Source organism: Anomaloglossus baeobatrachus, chromosome 3 (assembly GCF_048569485.1).
Source record: "Anomaloglossus baeobatrachus isolate aAnoBae1 chromosome 3, aAnoBae1.hap1, whole genome shotgun sequence".
In the NCBI taxonomy this organism is placed as follows: Eukaryota; Metazoa; Chordata; class Amphibia; order Anura; family Aromobatidae; genus Anomaloglossus; species Anomaloglossus baeobatrachus.
The window spans coordinates 639805772-639828565 of record NC_134355.1 but is presented as its reverse complement, the minus strand read 5'-3'; the positions used below and the strand labels follow the sequence as shown (position 1 = coordinate 639828565).

Genomic DNA, 22794 nt, shown 5'->3' with positions numbered 1-22794 from the left:
CTTGTACAAAGCCTGGAAAACAGCTGCTGCAGAACACACGAGCCCTAAGGCGGTAAAGGATCAAAAATGGAACCAGAAGAATTACTGGTACTGTTTATGTTCTAAATGGAGCAGAGCGCCAAAAAAAAAAATGAACCCCCCCCCGCTGGTTGGCACTGCCCCATGGTATAACATTGGAATGATATAACATCAGATAGCACTTGTCCCAGTTATACTCTAATATGACCGTACTCCAAAGGAGTCTTCCAATATCAGTAGCCCATGTTATCTCTATAGGATATGCATGTACTGATCGGTGGAGATCTGAGCACTGGGGCCTCCAATGATCCTTGACAATGATGGGTGCTGCAGTGTTGTCCCCTGCTCAGTTTTTTTTTGGCTCCTGGCTACTCAGTAATGCACAAAACCATATCCAGTCACACTCACTTGAAGGGAGCCACGCTGCAGCAGATGGCCAGGAGCGCCCATGTGTAGAGTGAGCCTCAGCAATTCAGTGTCCTCGTGCTCAGGCTGGATATAGTCCTGATGCTGCACTCCCCCCTATCCATTATTAACCCCATTACGACCGCCTTACGTATTAAAACGGCAGCAAAAAAGGGTACTTATTCCTTTCTGCCGTTTTAAAACGGCAGGCAGAAATAAGTGAATAGCGCCCCCCAGCGTCTGAAAATCTCCAGGGTTTCAGCTACCGGGGGTAGCTGAGACCCTGGAGATCATGATCCAGGACGATTTTTACGGTCCCCAGCCACGTGATCACCGGTATACACCGTATACGGATGATCACGTTATAGTAAATGACAGCGCCGGTAAAAAATGATTTATATCCCACCTGGCATGATCAAACATGGCAGATGGGAGATAAATCTCCTCCCCGGTCTCCCGCTGTCGCCAAAGTGTCCCCCCGACCCCCTCGCGAAAATCCAAGATGGCCGCGCACACAGCAGCACGCCGGCCGCATTTACCCTTTTCCTCTGATTTCTGTCACATGTGCCATGACACATGCGACAGAAAACTGCTCCCCAGGCCCTGCCAGGTCACCCCCTATTCCCCCCGGTGTCCTCCGGTGACCCCCGTACCTTGTGCAGCGCTGATCCCCCGTGATCCCTCCTCCTTCACAATGCATGCTGGTCACATGTGCAGAGCAGCTGACAGCCAGCTTCCTGTGTTCAGAGAGCTGCGCTGGCTGCACGCACTCTGCTGCTGTGACCCGGGGAGGGTAGGTGCAGATTCTTTGCACCCACATTCACATTGGTGAAAGAGGTAATGTTTTGGGGAGTGTTATTTCAAATAAATTTTTTTTGTTGTCAATTTTTTTTTTATTACTGTCAGTTAGTTATGTCTGGTATCTGATAGACGCCGTGACATCACTAACTGCTGGGCTTGATTCCAGGTGACATTACACATCTGGTATCAACCCCATATATTACCCCGTTTGCCACTGCACCAGGGCAATGGGATGAGTTGGGGCGAAGCACCAGGATTGGCGCATCTAATGGATGCGCCACTTCTGGGGTGGCTGCGGCCTGCTATTTTTAGGCTGGGAAGAGTCCAATAACCATGGCTCTTTCCACCCTGAGAAAACCAGACCCAAGCTGTCAGCTTCACCTTGGCTGGTGATCTAACTTGGGGGAACCCCACGTTTGTTTGTTTTTTAATTATTTATTTATCAATAATTAAAAAAAAACCAAAAAACGCTTGGGTAGCCCTCCAAATTGATCACCAGCCAAGGTGAAGCTGTCAGCTGTGGTTTGCAGGCTACAGCTGTCTGCTTTACCCTAGCTGGCTATCAAAAATAGGGGGGAACACACGTCATTTATTTTAATTATTTTTTTTTGGGCTAAATACAAGGCTAGGCATCCTTTAGTGCCACATGAAAGGCACTAAAGGGCGCCAGCCTAGAATATGCAGGGGGGTGGGATGTTATATATGTTTGACATCTATCCATTCATCCATTGTAGCATTTTACGCTGTGTGCCCACAATCAGGGTTTGCAGCGTTTTGGGCGCAGTGTTTTCCCTGCGTCCATAACGCTGCGTTGTGCAGTAGAAGCACAGTGGAAGGATTTTTATAACTCCCATGCCCAATATGCTTCTTTTCTCCGCAGCATAAACCGGCCTGTGGCGCAGCTTCCCGAGCCTCAGCATGTCAATTTATGCTGCGGAGACAAGAGTTCTCTCTGCAGGTAGAATAGAGCTAAAGTCCACAGCAGCCTGAACCCAAATTGTGGGCATGGGCAGCGGCGTTCTCCCGTGGACAACACTCACATCTCTGCAGGAAGGCTGACACTGTGTACTAGACGCCGTGTCGCTGGATCATGGCCACACAGCCTAAAAGTGAGAAATTTGTTGCTACAGCAACATTTTTGTGAAGTACCTGTGGATTCAAAATGCTTACTATACTCCTGAATAAAATCCTTGAGGTGTCCAGTTTCCAAAATGGGGTCACTTGTGGGGGGTTTCTGATGTATAGGTACCCAAGGGGCTCTACTAATGTGACATGGTGCGCGCAATTTCTTTAAACTTTTCCAAAATTCAAATGGTGCGCCTTCCATTCCAAGCCCTCCCATTTATCCAAACAGAGGTTTTTGGCCACATGTGGGCTATCCCTGCCCTCACAAGAAATTGGATAACAACCTGTGGGGTCCACTTTTTGTTGTTGCGTCTTGAAAAAGTGAGAAATTTGATGCTAAATCAACATTTTTGTGAAAAAAATGAAAATTTTCAATATGGCAACCTAAGCTGATCAAATTCTGTGAAGTACTCGTGGATTCAAAATGCTCAATATACACCTAGATAAAAGCCTTGAGGTGTTTTGTTTCCAGAATGGGGTCACTTGTGGGGGACCTCCACTGTTTAGGCACTTTAGGGGCTTTCCAAATGCGACATAGCGTCCGCTAATTATTCCAGCCAATTGTTCAGTCAAATGGCACTTTTTTCCTTCCGAGCCCTGCTGTGCACCCAAACAGTTGATTTTCACCACACATAAGGTATCAGCATACTCAGGAGAAATTGCACAATAAATTTTATGCTGATTGTTTTCCTTTTACTCTTGTTAAAAAAAAAAAGCTACCTGGTTGAAGTAACAATTTTGTGGTAAAAATGGATTTTTTTATTTTCACAGCTCAACATTATAAACTTCTGTGAAGCACCTGGGGGTTCAGGGTACTCACCAAACATCTAGATAAATTCCTTGAGGGGTCTATTTTCCAGAATGGGGTCACTTGTGGGGGACCTCCACTGTTTAAGTACCTCGGGGGCTCTCCTAATGCAACATGGCGTCCGCTATTGATTCCAGCCAATTTTGCAGTCAAATTGCACTCCTTCCCTTCCAAGACCTGCCGTGTGCCCAAACAGTTGATTTCCACCACATATAAGATATCACCAAACTCAGGAGAAATTGCACAATAAATTTCATGGTGATTTGTTTCCTGTTACCCTTGTGGAAAAAAAAGCTACCTGGTTGAAATAACTATTTTGTGGTAAAATTTTATTTTTTTATTTTCATGGCTCAACGTTATAAACTTCTGTGAAGCACCTGGGGGTTCAGGGTACTCACCAAACATCTAGATAAATTCCTTGAGAGGCTTAGTTTCCAATATGGGGTCACTTGTGTTTTTTTTTTTTTTTGCTGTTTACGTACCTTAGGGGTCCTCCAAATGTGACATGGTGCCTGCAATCTTTTTCAGCCAAATTTTCTTTCCAAAATTCAAATATTGCTCCTTCCGTTCCAAGCCCTCCCATTTCTCCAAACAAAGGTTTCAGATCAAAAAAAGTGGGTAACAAACATTGTGGTCACATTTTTGGAATTACCTCTTAAAAAAAATGAGAAAATTGATGCTAAAGCAACATTTTTGAGAAAAAAATGAAAATTTTCAATATGACAACGTAACGTTATCAAAATCTGTGAAGTACCTGTGGGTCCAAAATGCTCACTATACCCCTAGATAGAAGCCTTGAGAGGTCTAGTTTCCACAATGGCATCACTTGTGGGGGTTTCTGCTGTTTAGGTACCTTGGCAGACCTGTAAATGCAACATGGTGCCCGCAATCTATTTCAGCCAAATTTGCTTTCCAAAATTCAAATATTGCTCCTTCTGTTCCGAGCCCTCCCATTTGTCCAAACAAAGGTTTCTGACCACATGTGGGGTATCAGCGCGTTCATAGGAAAGTGGGTAACAAGTTTTGGGGTCCATTTTGTTGTGTTATTTCTTCTAAAAGTGAATAAATTTGGGGTAGAGCAACATTTTAGGTAAAATTTTATTTTTTGCTTTTTTTCATTCCACATTGCTTTAGTTCCTGTGAAGCACCTGAAGGATTAATAAACTTCTTGGATGTGGTTTTGAGTACTTTGGAGGGTGCAGGTTTTAGAATGGTGTCACGTTTGGGTATTTTCTGTCACCTAGGCCTCTCAAAGTCACCTTCAAATGTGATGTGGTCCCTAAAAAAATGGTTTTGTAAATTTTGATGTAAAAATGAGAAATCGCTGATAAACTTTGAACTCTTCTAACTTCCTAACCCCAAAAAATGTTGTTTATAAAATCGCGCTGATGTAAAGTAGACAAGTGGGAAATGTTATTTATTAACTATTTTATGTGACAGAACTCTCTGGTTTAACGGTATAAAAATTCAAAAGTTAAAAATTGATAATTTTTCAAAATTTTTGTCAAAATTCAATTTTTTTCATAAATGAACGCAAGAAATATTGACCAAAATTTGGTACTAAAGCCTGCTTTACACCTTTCAATTAAGCATACGATCTCGTATGCGATGTGACACGCCCCCATCGTATGTGCGGCACGTTCAATTTGTTGACCGTGTCGCACAATCGATTAAAAGCTGTCACATGTACTTACCTTCCATACGACCTCGATGTGGGCGGTGAACATCCACTTCCTGGAGTGGGAGGGACGTTCGGCGTCACAGCGACGTCACGCGGCAGCCGGCCAATAGAAGCGGAGGGGCGGAGATGAGCAGGACGTAAACATCCCGCCCACCTCCTTCCTTCCGCTTTGTCGGCGGGAGCCGCAGGACGTAGGTAAGATCTGTTCATCGTTCCCGGGGTGTCACACACTGCAATGTGTGCTACCCCGGGTACGATGAACAACCTGACGTGCAATTTTTAGGAAATGAACGATGTGTATGCGATGAACGGTTTTACGTTCAATCGCAGTCGCACGTTGCTGTGACACACTACAATACCACTTACGATGCCGGATGTGCGTCACTTACGACGTGACCCCGCCGACACATCGTTAGATATGTTGTAGCGTGTAAAGCCCGCTTTACATGAAGTCCAATATGTCACGAAAAAACAATCTCAGAATCTCTCGGATCCGTTGAAGCGTTCCAGAGTTATAACCTCATGAAGTGACACTGGTCAGAATTGCAAAATTTGGTCTGGTCATTAATCTGAAAATTAGCTCCGTCACTAAGGCTATGTGCGCATGTGTGCGTAATTCATGCAGTTACGCTGCGCTTTGTAGCGCAGCGTAACTGCATGCGTCCTGCGTCCCCTGCACAGTCTATGGAGATTGTGCAGGGGCCGTGCGCACGTGGCGCCTTAGAGCGCAGCGCTTCGGCTGCTGCCCGAAGCGCTGTGTTCAAGAAGTGACATGTCACTTCCGTGCGCTTTGCCGGCAGCTCCTGCTCTGTCTATGGCAGGAGCTGCAGGCAGAGCGCATGGAATCGGCTTTTTTTTTCTACGGACATTTTCTGCAGCGATTTGAAGCGCACGTGTGCTCTTCAGATCGCTGCAGAAATTTCTGCAGGGCTAGTACGTAACGTACGCACATAGCCTAAGGGGTTAAAGGGGTTGTCAGTCTTTCATGACTCCACCCGGGTGTCGCCACAGGAAGTTGGGCCACGGGTGCAGCTGAGAGCAGATACATCAGAACTAGCATCAGGCTTATGTGGACCCTTGGGCGACAGATTACCAGTGGGCTCCTGTTCACTTTTGATTTGTCCTCTTCACCTTTCAAGCATAGAGTTGCATGGGGGCTTGTTTTTTTGTTGTTTTTTGTTTGCTGTATCAGCTGTAGTTTTCATGACTTGATTTATTTATCTAAAAAAAAATGTTGAGAGGCAAAGTGACCATAAATCAGCAACAATGCCATTTACCTGTATATGCTCGAGTATAAGCCGAGCTTTTCAGCTAGTTTTTTTATGCTGAAAACGCCCCCCCCCTTACCTTCTCGGCTTATACTCAAGTGAAGTTCCCACAAAACATTATTCTCCCCTGTCCTCCATTCCTGCGGTGTTCTCTTACCTGCTTCCTGCAGACCGCACATAGACTCCTCCATGATCGCATCTGGTGCACAGTGCCACCGCTGCTGTCATGGCTTTACTTCAGTTGAATGCTTTTCAGTAGCGCCCGAAAGCATTCAATTACAGTAAAGTGGTGACGGCATATAGCAACGACAACCCTGTGCACCGGATGTAATCGTGGAGGGGTCTACTTGCCTGCAGTCAGCAAGAAGCAGGTTAGAGGACACCGCAGGAACGGAGGACAGGTGAGAATATTTTGTTTGTGTGTGTGTGTATGTGAACAACAGCATAATAGGGGGACAGGAATGAGGACATTACTAAAGGATGGACAAATTACTAAAGGATGGGGCACAAGGATGGTGTACAGTACTACAAGATGGTGCACAATACTACAGAATGGAGCACATTACTAAAGGATGGGCACAATACTACAGGATGGGGCACAAGAATGAGCACATTACTGCAGGATGGGGCACAAGAATTAGCACATTACTGCAGGATGGGGCACAAGAATGAGCACATTACTGCAGGATGGGGCACAAGAATTAGCACATTACTGCAGGATGGGGCACAAGAATGAGCACATTACTGCAGGATGGGGCACAAGAATGAGCACATTACTGCAGGATGGGGCACAAGAATTAGCACATTACTACAGGATGGGGCACATTACTAGAGGATGGGCACAATACTACAGGATGGGGCACAAGAATTAGCACATTACTACAGGATGGGGCACATTACTAGAAGATAAGCACAGTACTACAGGTTGGGGAACAAGAATAAGCACATTACTACAGGATGGGCACAAGAATGAGCACATTACTACAGGATGGGCACAAGAATGAGCACATTACTACAGGATGGGCACAAGAATGAGCACATTACTACAGGATGGGCACAAGAATGAGCACATTACTACAGGATGGTGCACAAGGGTGGGCACATTACTACAGAACAGGACACATTACTATAGGATAGGCACATTACTAGAAGATAAGCACAGTACTACAGGTTGGGGAACAAGAATAAGCACAATACTACAGGATGGGCACAATACTACACGATGGGCACAAGGGTGGGCACATTACTACAGGACAGGGCACGTTACTATAGGATGGGCACAATACTACAGGATGGGGCACAAGAATAAGCACATTACTTCAGGATGGGGCACATTACTGCAGGGGTCAAGGATGAGGCACATTACTTTTTATTGGTATCGAATTTTTATTTTTTAAATTTACCAGTAGCTGCTGCATTTCCCAACATAAGCTTATATTCGAATCAATTAGTTTTCCCAGCTTTTTGTGGTAAATTAGGGGCCTCGGCTTATACTTGGGTCGGCTTACACTCGATTATGTACGGTACTTTTTTTTTTTATTTTGGCATTTATCTCCTGAGACATATTTTATAATGTTTTATTAATTTGGACAATTAGGTACGTGTTAATAACAATTGTTTATTTATTTTATGTTCTGGATAAAGGATGGTGGGGTAATTGTGTTTTTTACATTTGTTTTATTAGTTCCCCCTAGGGGACCTGTACTTGTAATTGCTTAATCCGTCAGCAGGTTTTTTTTTTCTGTATAACCTGAGAGCAGCATGATGTGGGGGCAGAGACCCTGATTCCAGTGATGTGTCCCTTTACTAATCTGCTTGTTGCACTTTTGGAAAAAAAATCAGTGTTTTATATGCAGAAGATTCACTACAGGACTAATTGTCTCATGCCATGTAGTCCTCCTGCTTTGTGTAACCCCGCCTCCATCACTGATTAACAGCTTTTTAGCTATGCACAAAGTACACAGAAAGCTACTAATCAGAGGTGTGGGCGGGGTTACACAGGCTGAGCTCTGCTATATCTGCAGCAGAGGCAACAGGGATTTTTTCAAAATGACAGCAAACAGACCAACAAGTGATACATTACTGTAATCAGGATCTCCTCACCTATATCATGCTGCTCTTAGATTACATAACAAAAATCTGGTGGAAGATTCCCTTTATCAGTGTAATATTGCAGTATTTTATAAAATGATCCTTCTGTACAGTTTTGTTCATACTGACAGCAGTGGGTCATCAGGGAGGCATCCTGGCCCTCGTGCCTTTTATATTTTTATAGCCTAGTGAATTTGTAGATTGCGCTTCTGAATTTTGCTTTTGTCGCATCACCCAGTAGGGTGGTGGTTTCACTTTCATTTTTGCCCACTCCATTCAGCCCCACACTGAGAACACTCCTCTTCTCTATGGGATGTAGCATATACAGTGTCTTGCGAATGTTTTTGGCCCCTTTTGAATTTTTCAACCTTTTCCCACATTTCAGGCTTAAAACATAAAGATAAAAATGTTAATGTTCTGGTGAAGAATCAACAACAAGTGGGACACAATTGTGAAGTTGAACGAAATTTATTGCTTATTTTAAACTTTTTTAACAAATAAATAACTGAAAATTGGGGCGTGCAATATTATTTGTCCCCTTTAAGTTAATACTTTGTAGTGCCACCTTTTGCTGTGATTACAGCTGCAGTCTCTTGGGGGATGTGTCTATCAGTTTTGCACATGGAGAGACTGAAATTCTCGCCCATTCTTCCTTTGTAAACAGCTGGAGCTGAGTGAGGTTGGATGGAGAGCGTTTGTGAACAGCAGTTTTCAGCTCTTTCCACAGATTCTCGATTGGATTCAGGTCTGGATTGTGACTTGGCCATTCTAACACCTGAATACGTTTATTTGTGAACCATTCCATTGTAGATTTTGCTTTATGTTTGGGATCATTGTCTTGTTGGAAGACAAATCTCCGTCCCAGTCTCAGGTCTTTTGCAGACTCCAACAGGTTTTCTTCCAGAATGGTCCTGTATTTGGCTCCATCCATTTTCCCATCAATTTTAACCATCTTCATGATGCTTCCACCACCATGTTTGACAGTGGGGATGGTGTGTTCAGGGTGATGAGCTGTGTTGCTTTTACGCCAAACATATTGTTTGGCATTGTGCCCAAATAGTTCAATTTTGGTTTCATCTGACCAGAGCACCTTCGTCCACATGTTTGGTGTCTCCCAGGTCGCTTGTGGCAAACTTTAAACAACACTTTTTATGGATATCTTTGAGAAATGGCTTTCTCCTTGCCACTCTTCCATAAAGGCCAGGTTTGTGCAGTGTACGACTGGTTATTGTCCTATGCACAGACTCTCCCGCCTCAGCTGTAGATCTCTGCATTCATCCAGAGTGATCATGGGCCTCTTGGCTGCATCTCTGATCAGTCTTCTCCTTGTGTGAAATGAAAGTTTGGATGGACGGCCGGGTCTTGGTAGATTTGCAGTGGTAAGATACTCCTTCCATTTCAATATGATCGCTTGCTCAGTGCTCCTTGGGATGTTTAGGGTTGTGGAAATCTTTTTGTTAACCAAACGTCTGGAGGGAGTTTGCTGCACTGAAAGTAAAGGGGATGAATAATATTGCACGCCCCAATTTTCAGTTATTTATTTTTTGCAAAAGTTTAAAATAAGCAATAGATTTCGTTCAACTTCACAATTGTTTCCCACTTGTTGTTGATTCTTCACCATAGCATTAAAATTTTTATCTTTATGTTTAAAGCCTGAAATGTGGGAAAAGGTTGAAAAATTCAAGGCAGTTGAATACTTTTGCAAGGCACTGTAATATAAATGGCAAACATTCGCCAAACCTATTAGAATTGACCCAATTTTTAATTTTTTTATTTTTTTTTTTACAGTGGAACAAAGCAGTCGAGCTCGCCAAGAACCACAACATGAAAGAAATCGGATCCTTACTTGCTAAACACGCTTCCCATTTACTAGAAAAAAATAAGACGCTGGATGCCGTAGAGCTTTACCGGAAAGCCAACCACTTCCTGGAGGCGGCGAAACTCCTGTTCAAGGTAAGGATGGGATATAAGGCCATGTGCCCAGATACCAGAACCAGAACCACGCTCCAGCGTCAAATCCTAAAATTCACCCGGCTTGTGACCAAATGGTTGATGAAGCCCAATATATCTTTAGCACGGCGCCATATACTGTATCTTGTAGTGTTTGTGCCAGATACTGCATTGTGTGACCCATGCACACTCACTGCTATGTGGTAAGCAGTAATGCCATGCAATGCATTCCTATGGACAGCAATATCAATCCGCTTTTTTTGTAGTAAGCAATTAAAAGCCTCCATGAAGCCTAAGCCTTATGCCATAGAGGAGGCCAATCTATGGTCATCAGAAAGTTGGTTATCACCCAGGTGCACATACTTTTACAAAGCGCCGATAAAGGCAGTATTACCGTAGCACACAGAAAACCCATAAGTGAGGGAGTGCTGCCCCCTACTGATCATCCCTACATCTGCTCAAGAAGAGGCAGGGAAAGAAAGTTGAGAACTATTTAAAGAGACATTTTATGCTGTTACAGCTTTTCTTTTTTGCAGGTTTTCTTTTTTTTTTTTTGCTTCCATTTTTTAATGTAATTTTCCAAGGACCAAACCTTTGTGTTATATTCTTCCAGTCTCATAGCGGTTTACGGCCAATTATGTTTTATTACTTACAGCAAAGATGGGCTGGAGTTGTACAATGCCCAGGCCAAAAACGAATACTCCAGCAGGATGCAGCTAAACCCTATCTAAGTGGAGGCATCACAGGTGCAGGAGGAGCAAATCACACACACACTTCCAAAAAATGGAGGGAGGCGATTGCTGGATGATAAAAGTGCACAGTGATGGCTTGCATAGAGCGCTGTTCACACATGTAGATGAACAGTCATCTAGCAATCGCCACCTTCATTTTTTGGAAGTGTGTGTGTGATTTGCTCTTCCTGCACCTGTGATGCCTCCACCTAGTGGGGGCTTAGCTGTATCCTGCTGGAATAGTAGTTTTTGGCCTGGGCATTGAACAACTGCAGCCCCATCTTTGCTGTAAGTAATGATATTTATTCCTCTTTTTTGTTGCCTTTCCAATTAATTTTTATCAGAACTCATCGCAGTTTTCAACGGCACCATTCACTAACCACATAATGTACAGGAAAAGTCTTTTTGTGTGTAATTGTAGCCTTCCCTCCCTCCCAACAATTCTGACTTTTTTTTGTTCCTTTTTTTCCAGCATTCATTGTGGTAAAATGAGCTGGTAACTTTATTAGGCGGATCAATGTCAGTCTCAATAAATTTATAGATTTTTTTTTTCTACTTTTAAAGTAGAAAAACTTAATAAAAAAAAATGTGTAGGCCTCAGTCATTCTTTTCTGCTACCCATTTTTCTCATTTTTTATTTTTTTTTTCATAAGAGCTGATTGAGGCTTTGTTATTTGTGGGGTGGCTGTATTTTATGGTACAAGGTATCACTTTTTCATTATTTTTTTTAATTTTTTTTTTAATTTTTGTTTTAAAATTTTTAAGTGATGACCGAAATAACAGTAATTCTGGCGTTTAAAGGAAATCATATTTTAATTTCACAGTCACAGACCCAGCGGTAGCCTGCAGGTTTATTTGCTTATATATATTGTGGGCTATTCGCTCAGGTAGGTAATGGCAGGGACACAATAAAGAGGCGCACACAGGTTCTCAGTCCAAAACTAAGTGTTTTATTCACACTAGTAGCCAACAGAAAAACATAGTCTACGTCAGGCGGATATCCAAAGCAAAAGTCCAGCTTGTCAAATAGCATAGCATAAGTCCGAGATATGCCAGTCCATTCAGGTATGTTATTCTCACAAAACCTGATCCAGCTTTACAGCCCAACCACACGCCAAACGGAGAAGTCAGGGTAGTCTATTTATGAACTCCTTCAGCTGTGCAGCCCGGGCATTGCCCCAACAACTGGAACATCAGAGAAAGTCCACGCATGGGTTTGACCCTTCTGCTCGCGAGTGTCAAAGAAACTTACTAGGAGGAATACTGTATTTTTCATTTTATAAGACGCACTGCATTATAAGACGCACTCCAGATTTAGAGATAAAAAAGGTAAAAAAAAAGGGGGGGGGTCCATCTTATACTCCAGTGTTGCCTTATCCATTGGGGGGCAGCAGTGGTGGTGGAGCGGAGTCACAGGAGGCAGGGGCGGTGCTGGTGGGGGCTGTGCTTGCAGCGGGATCTGTGCTGGCTTTGTGGAGCAGGCCAGTGCGACGGGTGTTCCATTTGCTCTGTCGGCAGTGTGGGCTTCAAAGAAATGGTACCCGGAGCAGCGCCTGCGCAGATTGAGCGCTCAGCTCAACGACGAGCTTGAGCCAAGAGCTCCATCTGCGCATGTGCCAACTCTGGGCGCCATCATTTGAAGCCAGAGCATCTGGGACACCCGCCGCACCACCCTGCTCCACACAGCCACCTACACAGAGAGCAGCCCACACATAGAGGCGGCCACCCACCCCCACAGAGAGCCACTAGCACAGAGAGGCAGGCAGCTGGCCGCCCACAGAGAGAGCAGCCCACACATAGAGGCGGCCACCCACCCCCACAGAGAGCCACTAGCACAGAGAGGCAGGCAGCTGGCCGCCCACACAGAGAGCAGCCCACACATAGAGGCGGCCACCCACCCCCACAGAGAGCCACTAGCACAGAGAGCAGCCCACACAGAGAGGCAGCCATCTGCTCACACAGAGAGCCACTAGCACAGAGAGCAGCCCACACATAGAGCGAGCCATCTGCTCACACAGAGGGCCACTAGCACAGAGAGCAGCCCACACATAGAGACAGCCGTCTGCTCACACAGAGGGCCACTAGCACAGAGAGGCAGGCAGCCGGCTGCCTGCACAGCCACCACACCAGTTCTCCACCTCACGGTAAGCGGTATTCGGATTTTAAGACACACCCCTCATTTTCCTCCCAAATTTTTGGGAGTAAATGTGCGTCTTATAATCTGAAAAATACAGTATATCTCCCATCCACCAATGTGGAATTGAATGTGCTGTACTCTGTGTATATATGGAAATAAACGCTATTATGCGGATTTAGCGTTTTTATTTCATGATTTAAACACACTACTATAATTTTGCACATACAGTTAGGTCCAGAAATATTTGGACAGTGACACAAATTTTAGCATTTTACCTGTTTACCAAAACATTTTCAGCATACAGTTATGTAATCAATATGTGTTTTTAAGCGCAGGTTCTCCGCTTTAATTTGAAGGTATTCACATCCTAATTGGAGCAAGGGTTTAGGAATTACAGCTCTTTAATAGGTCGCTGCCTCTTCTTAAAGGGACCAAACGTAATTAGGACAATTATCGCAAAAGCTCCTTAGTGGGCTGCGTGGACTATTGCCTTATTAAATACAGTGCCTTGCGAAAGTATTCAGCCCCCTTGAATTTTTCAACCTTTTCCCACATTTCAGGCTTCAAACATAAAGATAAAAATTTTAATGTTATGGTGAAGAATCAACAACAAGTGGGACACAATTGTGAAGTTGAACGAAATTTATTGCTTATTTTAAACTTTTTGAAAAAAATAACTGAAAATTGGGGCGTGCAATATTATTCATCCCCTTTTAGTTTCAGTGCAGCAAACTCACTCCACAAGTTCATTGAGGATCTCTGAATGATCCAATGTTGTCCTAAATGACTGATGATGATAAATATAAGCCACCTGTGTGCAATCTAGTCTCCGTATAAATGCTCCTGCTCTGTGATAGTCTCAATATTCTGTTAAAAGCAAATAGAGCATCATGAAGACCAAGGAACACAACAGGCAGGTCTGTGATACTGTTGTGGAGAAGTTTAAAGCCGCATTTGGTTACAAAAAGATTTCCACAACTTGAATTGAGAATTTTGAGAATAGAAGATCAGTCCTGGCCGAGAAAGAAGATTTGTCTGATAAGAACCTTAAATTTTGCTGGTTAACCCCTTACTTCACAGGGCATTATGTGGCACATTTACACCACAGGAAGCCATTATTGACAGGAGCATGGCTGTGATTGACAACTGCCCTCCTGTGGAGTTGCAGAGCTACTTAACCCTTTATATGGCAAAGGTATTAGTGACTGCAGCACTTAGGGTAAGTTCACACAGTGCGTTTTCCGCGGCGTTTTTGCGCAGTTTTCGGGTGCGTTTTTGCTCAGAAAACTGCATGACTTTGCTTCCCCAGCAAAGTCTATGAGTTTTCATTTTTGCTGTCTGCACACAGCGGTTTTTTTCAGCTGCGTTTTTGTGGTGCCACAAAAATGCAGCATGTCAATTATTCCCGCGTTTTTCACTGCGCTTTTCATCCATTGAGTGCAATGGGATGTTGAAAAACGCAATGAGAAACGCAAATAGCTGCGTTTTGGTGCGTTTCTAAGACCAAAAACGCAGCTATAAGCGCAGGAGGTGGGTAGTAAAGTGACATGTACAGGAAGAGGATTCCTTCTGTCAGTAAACACAGAAGCGTGAATCCTCCCGGTACCGTCACCGCCGCTTCCACCTCCCGTCCTGTGCATGTATGCTGCCGTGCGGCGCCATGTCTGGGCGGGAGGTGGAAGCGGCTGCGAAATCAAAAGTGAACAGTAGAAAAAAAAAATCATACTCACCTGTCTGCAGACTCCCGGTGCCATGCCCGCTCCCATCTCCTCCCAGTACCGCCGCTCCGGGTGTGTGCAGTCTCCCCGGGTACGTATGCCTGCAGGATGCAGGACCAGGCGATGGATCACCTGATGCAGTCACCTGACGCGTCAGCTGATCGTAAGTCTCGAATAAGGAATAACGTTTGGAACACCATTCTAAGTCTGAACTGGGTGCAAAAGCCTAAAAAAACATCACTATGGGGAGATAAGGTATGCACACCAGTGACTATGTAAGGGGAATACATGAAATAGCAGAAACTGCTGTGTGAATGCTGACTTGAAAAATCCAATAGCTATATGTAAGAGTGAAAATGTGAAAAATGGAATCTGCATTACTGCCATGAACATATGAATCAAGAGAAATGTAGCTACTGAATTGATCAATGCAATAGAGCCCCAACACTACGCCAAAGTATTTCTCTACGTTGGGGTCCCTAGCTTGTGTGTGTCCTCTCATGCAGTTAAAAAACTTACCGTGTATGGGAAGCTGAGACCCAGGCTATTAGTAGTTTTTCGTTTGCGAACCCTCCCCAACCACACCAATTGCCAATCCATATCATACGCATAAATAGCCTGGGTCTCAGCTTCCCATACACGGTAAGTTTTTTAACTGCATGTAGTTCGACAGCTGCTGTCTGCTCTCCTGCATATACTATTGGATGGAGGCTGCTGAGCCTTGTAGGTCTGCTCCCCCTGACTCTCCCTCCAGCATACAGTCCTGGATGGAGCATGCTGAGCCTTGTAGTTCTGCAGCTGCTCTCCTGCATACACTATTGGATGGAGAAGGAAGATATTCCAGTAACTTGAGTCCAAACAGGAAATTCTTTAAAACGTTGATTCTTTATTATTTACATATTAAACAGTCCATGTTGGGGTGAAACAAACCCAAGACAGAGAGGACGCGTTTCAAACACTTGGTTCTTAGTCAATCTCTAAAGCATGTGTTCACAGGACTTGTTTAAAAAGGAGGGGGTAAAGACCCAAACATGTGTTTAATCAAATGGAAAGAGCTTTTCACTAAAGCATTAACCCTGAGCATGAAGTGCGGCCAATATACTGCAGTTGACACATCGTGCAAGAAATCAAATAAACCACATGGTCTGAACCACAGTTAATCATAGAAGTAATTTGGTACGTTTTTTTATCAGCATATGAAGAAAAATTTCTTCAGCGCTCTATTGGGAGACCCAGACGATTGGGTATAGCTACTGCCTCCGGAGGCCACACAAAGCACTACACTAAAAAGTGCAAGGCCCCTCCCCTTCTGGCTATACCCCCCCGTGGTATCACGGGTTCTCCAGTTTTCAAGCTTTGTGCGAAGGAGGTCAGACATCCATGCATAGCTCCACAGATTTTAGTCAGCAGTAGCTGCTGACTATTTCGGATGGAAGAAAAGAGGGCCCATATAGGGCCCCCAGCATGCTCCCTTCTCACCCGTTGATGGTGTTGTAAGGTTGAGGTACCTATTGCTGGTACGGCGGCTGGAGCCCACATGCTGTTTTCCTTCCACATCCCCCTGAGGGGCTCTGAGGAAGTGGGATCCTGCCGGCCTCAAAGCTCTGACGCCGGGCTCCATCCACAGACCCATTTGAACCTGCTGGATACGGAGCTGGAGTACCGTTCAGGGACATGGCCCTGCACATTACAGGTACTCTGTGTCCCCGTACACACAGGCACAGCACACTCCAGACTTGCTGGGTGTGCTAGTGCGCCGGGGACAGTAAAGGGTTACAGTCACTGCAGCTTTGCTGAGTGACTTTGTGTATTGGGAACTACCGCGCCGGACGCTCCGGGAGCGGCGGCGCGGCTGGGACTTGTAGTTCGCCGGGGACTGGGCGCCAACCGCGCTTTTACGGCGGCGGCGCTTATAAATCCAGTCCCCGGCTTCTGCGGCCTAGTGCCGCTTCGTTCCCGCCCCCTCCCTGTCACTCAGGGAAGGGGACAGACGCTGAGCAATCAGCAGCGCCGATGGCTGGAGCCTTATTTACATGCTCCAGCCCTCTCACTGCACACTGTCGGACGCCGGATTCCCGCTCTGACTTGGGGCACGCCCACGGCCCGCCCCTCCTCACACGAGCTGGGGAAGACGCCGGCAGCCATTACTGCAGTCCGAGCTCGGACTTTCGGCAACCAGGCAGGACGGTGGCGACCATACACCCGCTTATAGGCGGGCGGTAAGCGGCACACATAGTGCTGACCCCAATATATACTGCAGTGTGTACATGTGTATTTTAACTGCATAGGTCGCTATATGCCCGCTTGGAGAGCGACACATCAGCAGCAGGAAAGCAGGTGTGCTAAGGCACAGGCTTTCTAGGCTGCTTGTATTGCACGTACTGAAGTGTTCATTTGTGTTTATGCTTGTATGCTATACACTGCACTGTACAGTCGCTAGTCTTAGCTATATTCTCCTGGAATGGCTAGACTACAGCAGCAGAAAACCAAGGGTGCTGGGGAACAGGTTTTTTTCTATGCTGCTTGTATTGCATGGGCTGCAGTGTGCATTTGTACTTGTGCTTGTATGCTATACATTGCACTGTATGGTCACTCTTCTGGGCTATATTCCCCTAGATGACTAGTCTACAGCAGCAGAAGAGCAGAGGTGCCAGGGCACAGGCTTCTATGCTGCTTGTATTGCTTGTGCTGCAGTGTTCATTTGTACTTTATGCTTGTATGCTATACATTGCACTGTACGGTCACCAATCTTGGCTATATACTTCTAGATGGCTAGTCGGCAGCGGCAAAAAAGCAACACAGATTTTCAGTGCTGTTTTTACTACATGGGATGCTGTTCATGACACCGTCCCATTGTGTGCATGCTCCCCTGTAGCACTTCGTCTGCCGGGGTCTCTAGCACTTCGTCTGCCGGGGTCTCTACTAGTCGTGGCCAAAGAAACCACCTGTCATCCCTGTCCAAGGACAGGGACGGAGTTGCAGTTTCGACAGATATATTGTCATAAGATAGAGACTTGCAGTCCAGACAGGCCATGGGCAATCTTCCTGACCAACCTCATTTGGAACGGGGGGGTCCCAGGAGGACTCTCTGTATGATAAGGCAGCTCTCCAGGACTTTGATCCTGACATCGCTATCAATCCGGATACACCGGATGGTAACGCCATACGGAATGATCCTATAGCGTCCATCAATGGAAGGTTGGATCTTTCTCCCTCAGCTCCCCCAGTGGAGGAGTCAGCTTCACAGCAGGAGAAGTCCCTTTTCAGTATCTCAAACGGATATTGAGTATTTTTCTGGCCACGCTGACTTCAGAGAAGCAGTCCAGAAACACCACGCTTACCAGATAAGCGTCTTCTCCAAACGTTTTTAAGATACACGTTATCCCTTTTCCCCTGACGTGGTCAAGCGCTGGACCCAGGGTCCAAAGGTGGATTCTCCAATCTCCAGGCTTGCGTCTAGAGCCATAGTTGCACTGGAGATGGGGCTTCACTTAAAGATGCCATTCACAGACAGATGGACTCTGGTTGAAATCTGTCTAGGAGGCTATCGGCGTGTCGGTTGCTCCGGCATTCACAGCCGTATAGGCAACCTAACCTTTTCAGCTGTTCTTGCGCAGCTGGCCTTGAGCACATGTACATCTGTACCGCAGAGGCGTCCGTAACTCCGCAATGTCTGCACTGCGACTTACCCTATTAATGCTGTCCTAAAAGTACAGTCGAGGTTTCGGTCCTTCCCAAGCTCGGGCAGGTCCCAATTGTCCTCGTGCAAAAGGGCTACAAAACCTCAGACGGGCTCAGATTCCGGCCGGGCTCAATCACGCCCAAGGAAGGCAGCCGGAGGAACCGCTACCAAGGCGGTCTCCTCATGACTCTCAGCTCTCTCTCTCTCTCCGCATCCGCGGTTGATGGCAGACTCCCCCGCCTTTGGCGACATTTAGCTGCCACAGGTCACAGACCGGTGGGTGACGGACATTGTGCTCACGTGCACAGGACAGTGTTCTGTTCTCGTCCTCCGACTCCATTCTTCAGAACGGCCCCACCTCCCCACCGAGCAGATGCCCTGCTGCAGGCGGTGGACGCTCTAAGAGCAGAAGGAGTGGTGATCCCTGTCCCCCCTCAGGAACGAGGGCGAGGGTTTGTACTCCAATCTCTTTGTGGCTCCAAAAAAGGACGGCTCCTTCCGTCCTGTTCTGGACCTAAAACTGCTCAATAAGCATGCGAACGCCAGGCGGTTCCGGATGGAATCCCTCCGATCCGTCATTACCTCAATGTCTCGAGGAGACTTCCTTGCCTCAACAGACATCAAAGATGCCTATCTCCACGTGCCAATTGCTACGGAGCACCAACGTTTTCTACGTTTTGTGATAGGAGACGACCATCTTCAGTTCGTAGCTCTGCCATTCGGTCTGGCGACAGCCCCACGGGTGTTCACCAAGGTCATGGCAGCAGTGGTAGCAGTCTTGCACTCTCAGGGACACCCGGTGATCCCTTACTTGGACGATCTACTCGTCAAAGCACCCTCCCTCGAGGCATGACAACGCAGCCTGAATGTTACGCTGGAGACTCTCCAGACTTTCGGGTGGATCATCAATTTGGCAAGGTCAAATCGGTCACCGACTCAATCACTAACGTATCTCGGCATGGAGTTCACACTCTATCAGCGATAGTGAAGCTTCCGCTGAACAAGCAGCGTTCACTGCAAACAGAGGTGCAGTCTCTCCTTCAAGGCCAGTCGCACCCCTTAAGGCGCCTCATGCACTTCCTAGGGAAGATGGTGGCAGCCATGGAGGCAGTTCCCTTTGCGCAGTTTCATCTGCGCCAACTGCAAGGGGACATTCTCCGCCAATGGGACGGGCAGTCAACCTCCCTGGACAGGAAAGTCTCCCTTTCCCAGACGGCCAAGGACTCTCTGCAATGGTGGCTTATTCCCACCTCATTGTCACAGTGAAGATCCTTCCTACCCCCATCCTGGGCAGTGGTCACGACAGATACGAGTCTGTCAGGGTGGGGAGCAGTTTGTCTCCGCCACAGGGCTCAGGGGACGTGGACTCAGCAGGAGTCCACCCTTCAGATCAATGTTCTGGAAATCGGGGCAGGGTATCTTACCCTACTAGCTTTCCAGCAGTGGCTAGAAAGAGAGCAGATCCGAATCCAGTTGGACAACTCCACAGCGGTGGCATACATCAACCACCAAGGAGGGACGCGCAGTCGGCAAGCCTTCCAGGAAGTCCGGCGAATCCTCATGTGGGTGGAGGACACAGCATCCACCATATCCGCAGTTCACATCCCGGGCGTAGAAAACTGGGAAGCAGACTTCCTCAGTCGCCAGGGTATGGACGCAGGGGAATGGTCCCTTCACCCGGACGTGTTTCAGGAAATCTGTCGCCGCTGGGGGGTGCCGGACGTCGACCTAATGGCGTCTCGGCACAACAACAAGGTCCCGGCATTTATGGCACGATCGCGCGATCACAGAGCTCTGGCGGCAGACGCCTTAGTGCAAGATTGGTCGCAGTTCCGGCTCACATATGTGTTTCCACCTCTGGCACTCTTGCCCAGAGTACTGCGCAAAAAAAAAAAAAAAAAAATCAGATCCGATTGCAGCCGCGTCATACTCGTCGCCCCAGACTGGCCGAGGAGATCGTGGTACCCGGATCTGTGGCATCTCACGGTCGGCCGACCGTGGTCACTACCAGGCTGGCCAGACTTACTGTCCCAAGGGCCGTTTTTCCATCGGAATTCTGCGGCCCTGAACCTGACTGTGTGGCCATTGAGTCCTGGATCCTAGCGTCTTCAGGATTATCCCAAGGGGTCGTTGCCACCATGAAACAGGCTAGGAAGTCCACCTCTGCTAAGATCTACCACAGAACGTGGAAGATTTTCTTAACCTGGTGCTCGGCTCAGGGAGTGTCTCCCTGGCCATTTGCATTGCCTACTTTTCTTTCCTTCCTGCAATCGGGGTTAGAAAAGGGCTTGTCGCTCGGCTTCCTTAAGGGGGAAGTCTCGGCACTATCCGTGTTTTTTCAGAAGCGTCTAGCACGTCTTTCTAAGGTGCGCACGTTCCTACAGGGGGTCTGTCATATCGTACCCCCGTACAAGCGGCCGTTAGATCCATGGGATCTCAACAGGGTATTAGTTGCTCTCCAGAAGCCGCCTTTCGAGCCTCTGAAGGAAGTTTCCTTTCTCGCCTGTCACAGAAGGTGGCGTTTCTCGTTGCGATCACATTGCTTCGGCGAGTGTCTGAGCTGGCAGCTCTGTCATCCAAGGCTCCCTTCCTGGTGTTCCACCAGGACAAGGTAGTGCTGCGCCCCATTCCGGAGTTTCTCCCTAAGGTCGTATCCTCATTTCATCTTAATCAGGATATATCCTTGCCTTCCTTTTGTCCTCATCCGGTTCACCGGTATGAAAAGGACTTACGTTTGTTAGATCTGGTGAGAGCACTCAGACTCTACATTTCCCGCACGGCGCCCATGCGCCGTTCCGATGCACTTTTTGTCCTTGTCGCTGGTCCGCGCAAGGGGTTGCAGGCTTCTAAAGCCACCCTGGCTCGATGGATCAAAGAACCAATTCTAGAGGCCTACCGTTCTGCGGGGCTTCCGGTTCCTTCAGGGCTAAAAGCCCACTCAACCAGAGCCGTGGGTGCGTCCTGGGCATTACGACACCAGGCTTCGGCTCAACAAGTGTACCAGGCAGCTACCTGGTCCAGTCTGCACACTTTCACCAAGCATTATCAGGTGCATACCTATGCTTCGGCGGATGCCAGCTTAGGTAGAAGAGTCCTGCAGGCGGCAGTGACACCCCCGTAGGGGAGGGCTGTTTTGCAGCCCTAACATGAGGTATTTCTTTACCCACCCAGGGACAGCTTTTGGACGTCCCAATCGTCTGGGTCTCCCAATAGAGCGCTGAAGAAGAAGGGAATTTTGTTACTTACCGTAAATTCCTTTTCTTCTAGCTCTTATTGGGAGACCCAGCACCCGCCCTGTTGTCCTTCGGGATGTTTTGGTTGTTTGCGGGTACACATGTTGTTCATGTTGAACGGTTTTTCAGTTCTCCGATGTTACTCGGAGTTAATTTGTTTAAACCAGTTATTGGCTTTCCTCCTTCTTGCTTTGGCACTAAAACTGGAGAACCCGTGATACTACGGGGGGGGTATAGCCAGAAGGGGAGGGGCCTTGCACTTTTTAGTGTAGTGCTTTGTGTGGCCTCCGGAGGCAGTAGCTATACCCAATCGTCTGGGTCTCCCAATAAGAGCTAGAAGAAAAGGAATTTACGGTAAGTAACAAAATTCCCTTCTTTTTACATTCAACATATAATGACAAAGTCCACATTTCTTGTGTCCACACTTGTATTATCCTGTGGTAGGTAACCAATTACGGGCAGTTTTTACATCCTCAATAGAATCGCATCTGCTAGTGTGATCACTTGGTGATAGGATGGAACTTAAAGTCGTGTTTCTCTTGGAAACAAACTTCACTCCATCCCTTAATATATGATGTAAAGTGTCATCTGTAGACAAAATTGGAAGATATTTCTTAACAATTCTGATCACATCATAGTAGTTGCTGCTGTATTTTGTAGAAAAAACTACCGGTAATTTGTTCTGAAAGTTACCTTTATTTTTATCCTTATTGTTCATTTCAAGATATTGGGATCTGTTTTTAATATTCGCTTTGATTTTTGCCCTCTGAAGATTTTGAAAATTATACCCTCTGGCCAAGAACCTCCTATCAATACTACTACACTCTGCCTCAAAACTTTCCTGACTGCTGCAGCACCTCTTTGCACGTCTATATTCACCTGTGGGGATATTCTCCACCACATGCTTGGGGTGACAACTTTTAGCATGTAGTAGAGAATTGCCTGATATGGGTTTACGATATAAACTACAGTCAATTTTGCCACTATCAATATTTCCATGGAGTGACATATCCAAAAAATTTATTTTCGTTTGATCATGAAAAAAAGTGAATACTAAGTTGTGGGCATTGTTATTAATATAGGAAATAAATTCCTCTACTTTCTGTTCTGGTTTTTGCCACACAATTAGTATATCATCTATGTACC

General features: G+C 46.4%; 1 protein-coding gene across 1 annotated transcript in view; it reads left to right on the top strand.

Moving 5' to 3' along the window:
• The window catches only part of WDR35 (WD repeat domain 35), a 262917-nt gene that overhangs the window by 220957 nt on the left and 19166 nt on the right, over positions 1-22794 (top strand). The window contains exon 25 of the mRNA XM_075341137.1: positions 9986-10150. Within this exon, the coding sequence (XP_075197252.1) occupies positions 9986-10150 (165 nt within the window). The remainder of the gene's footprint in view (positions 1-9985; positions 10151-22794) is intronic.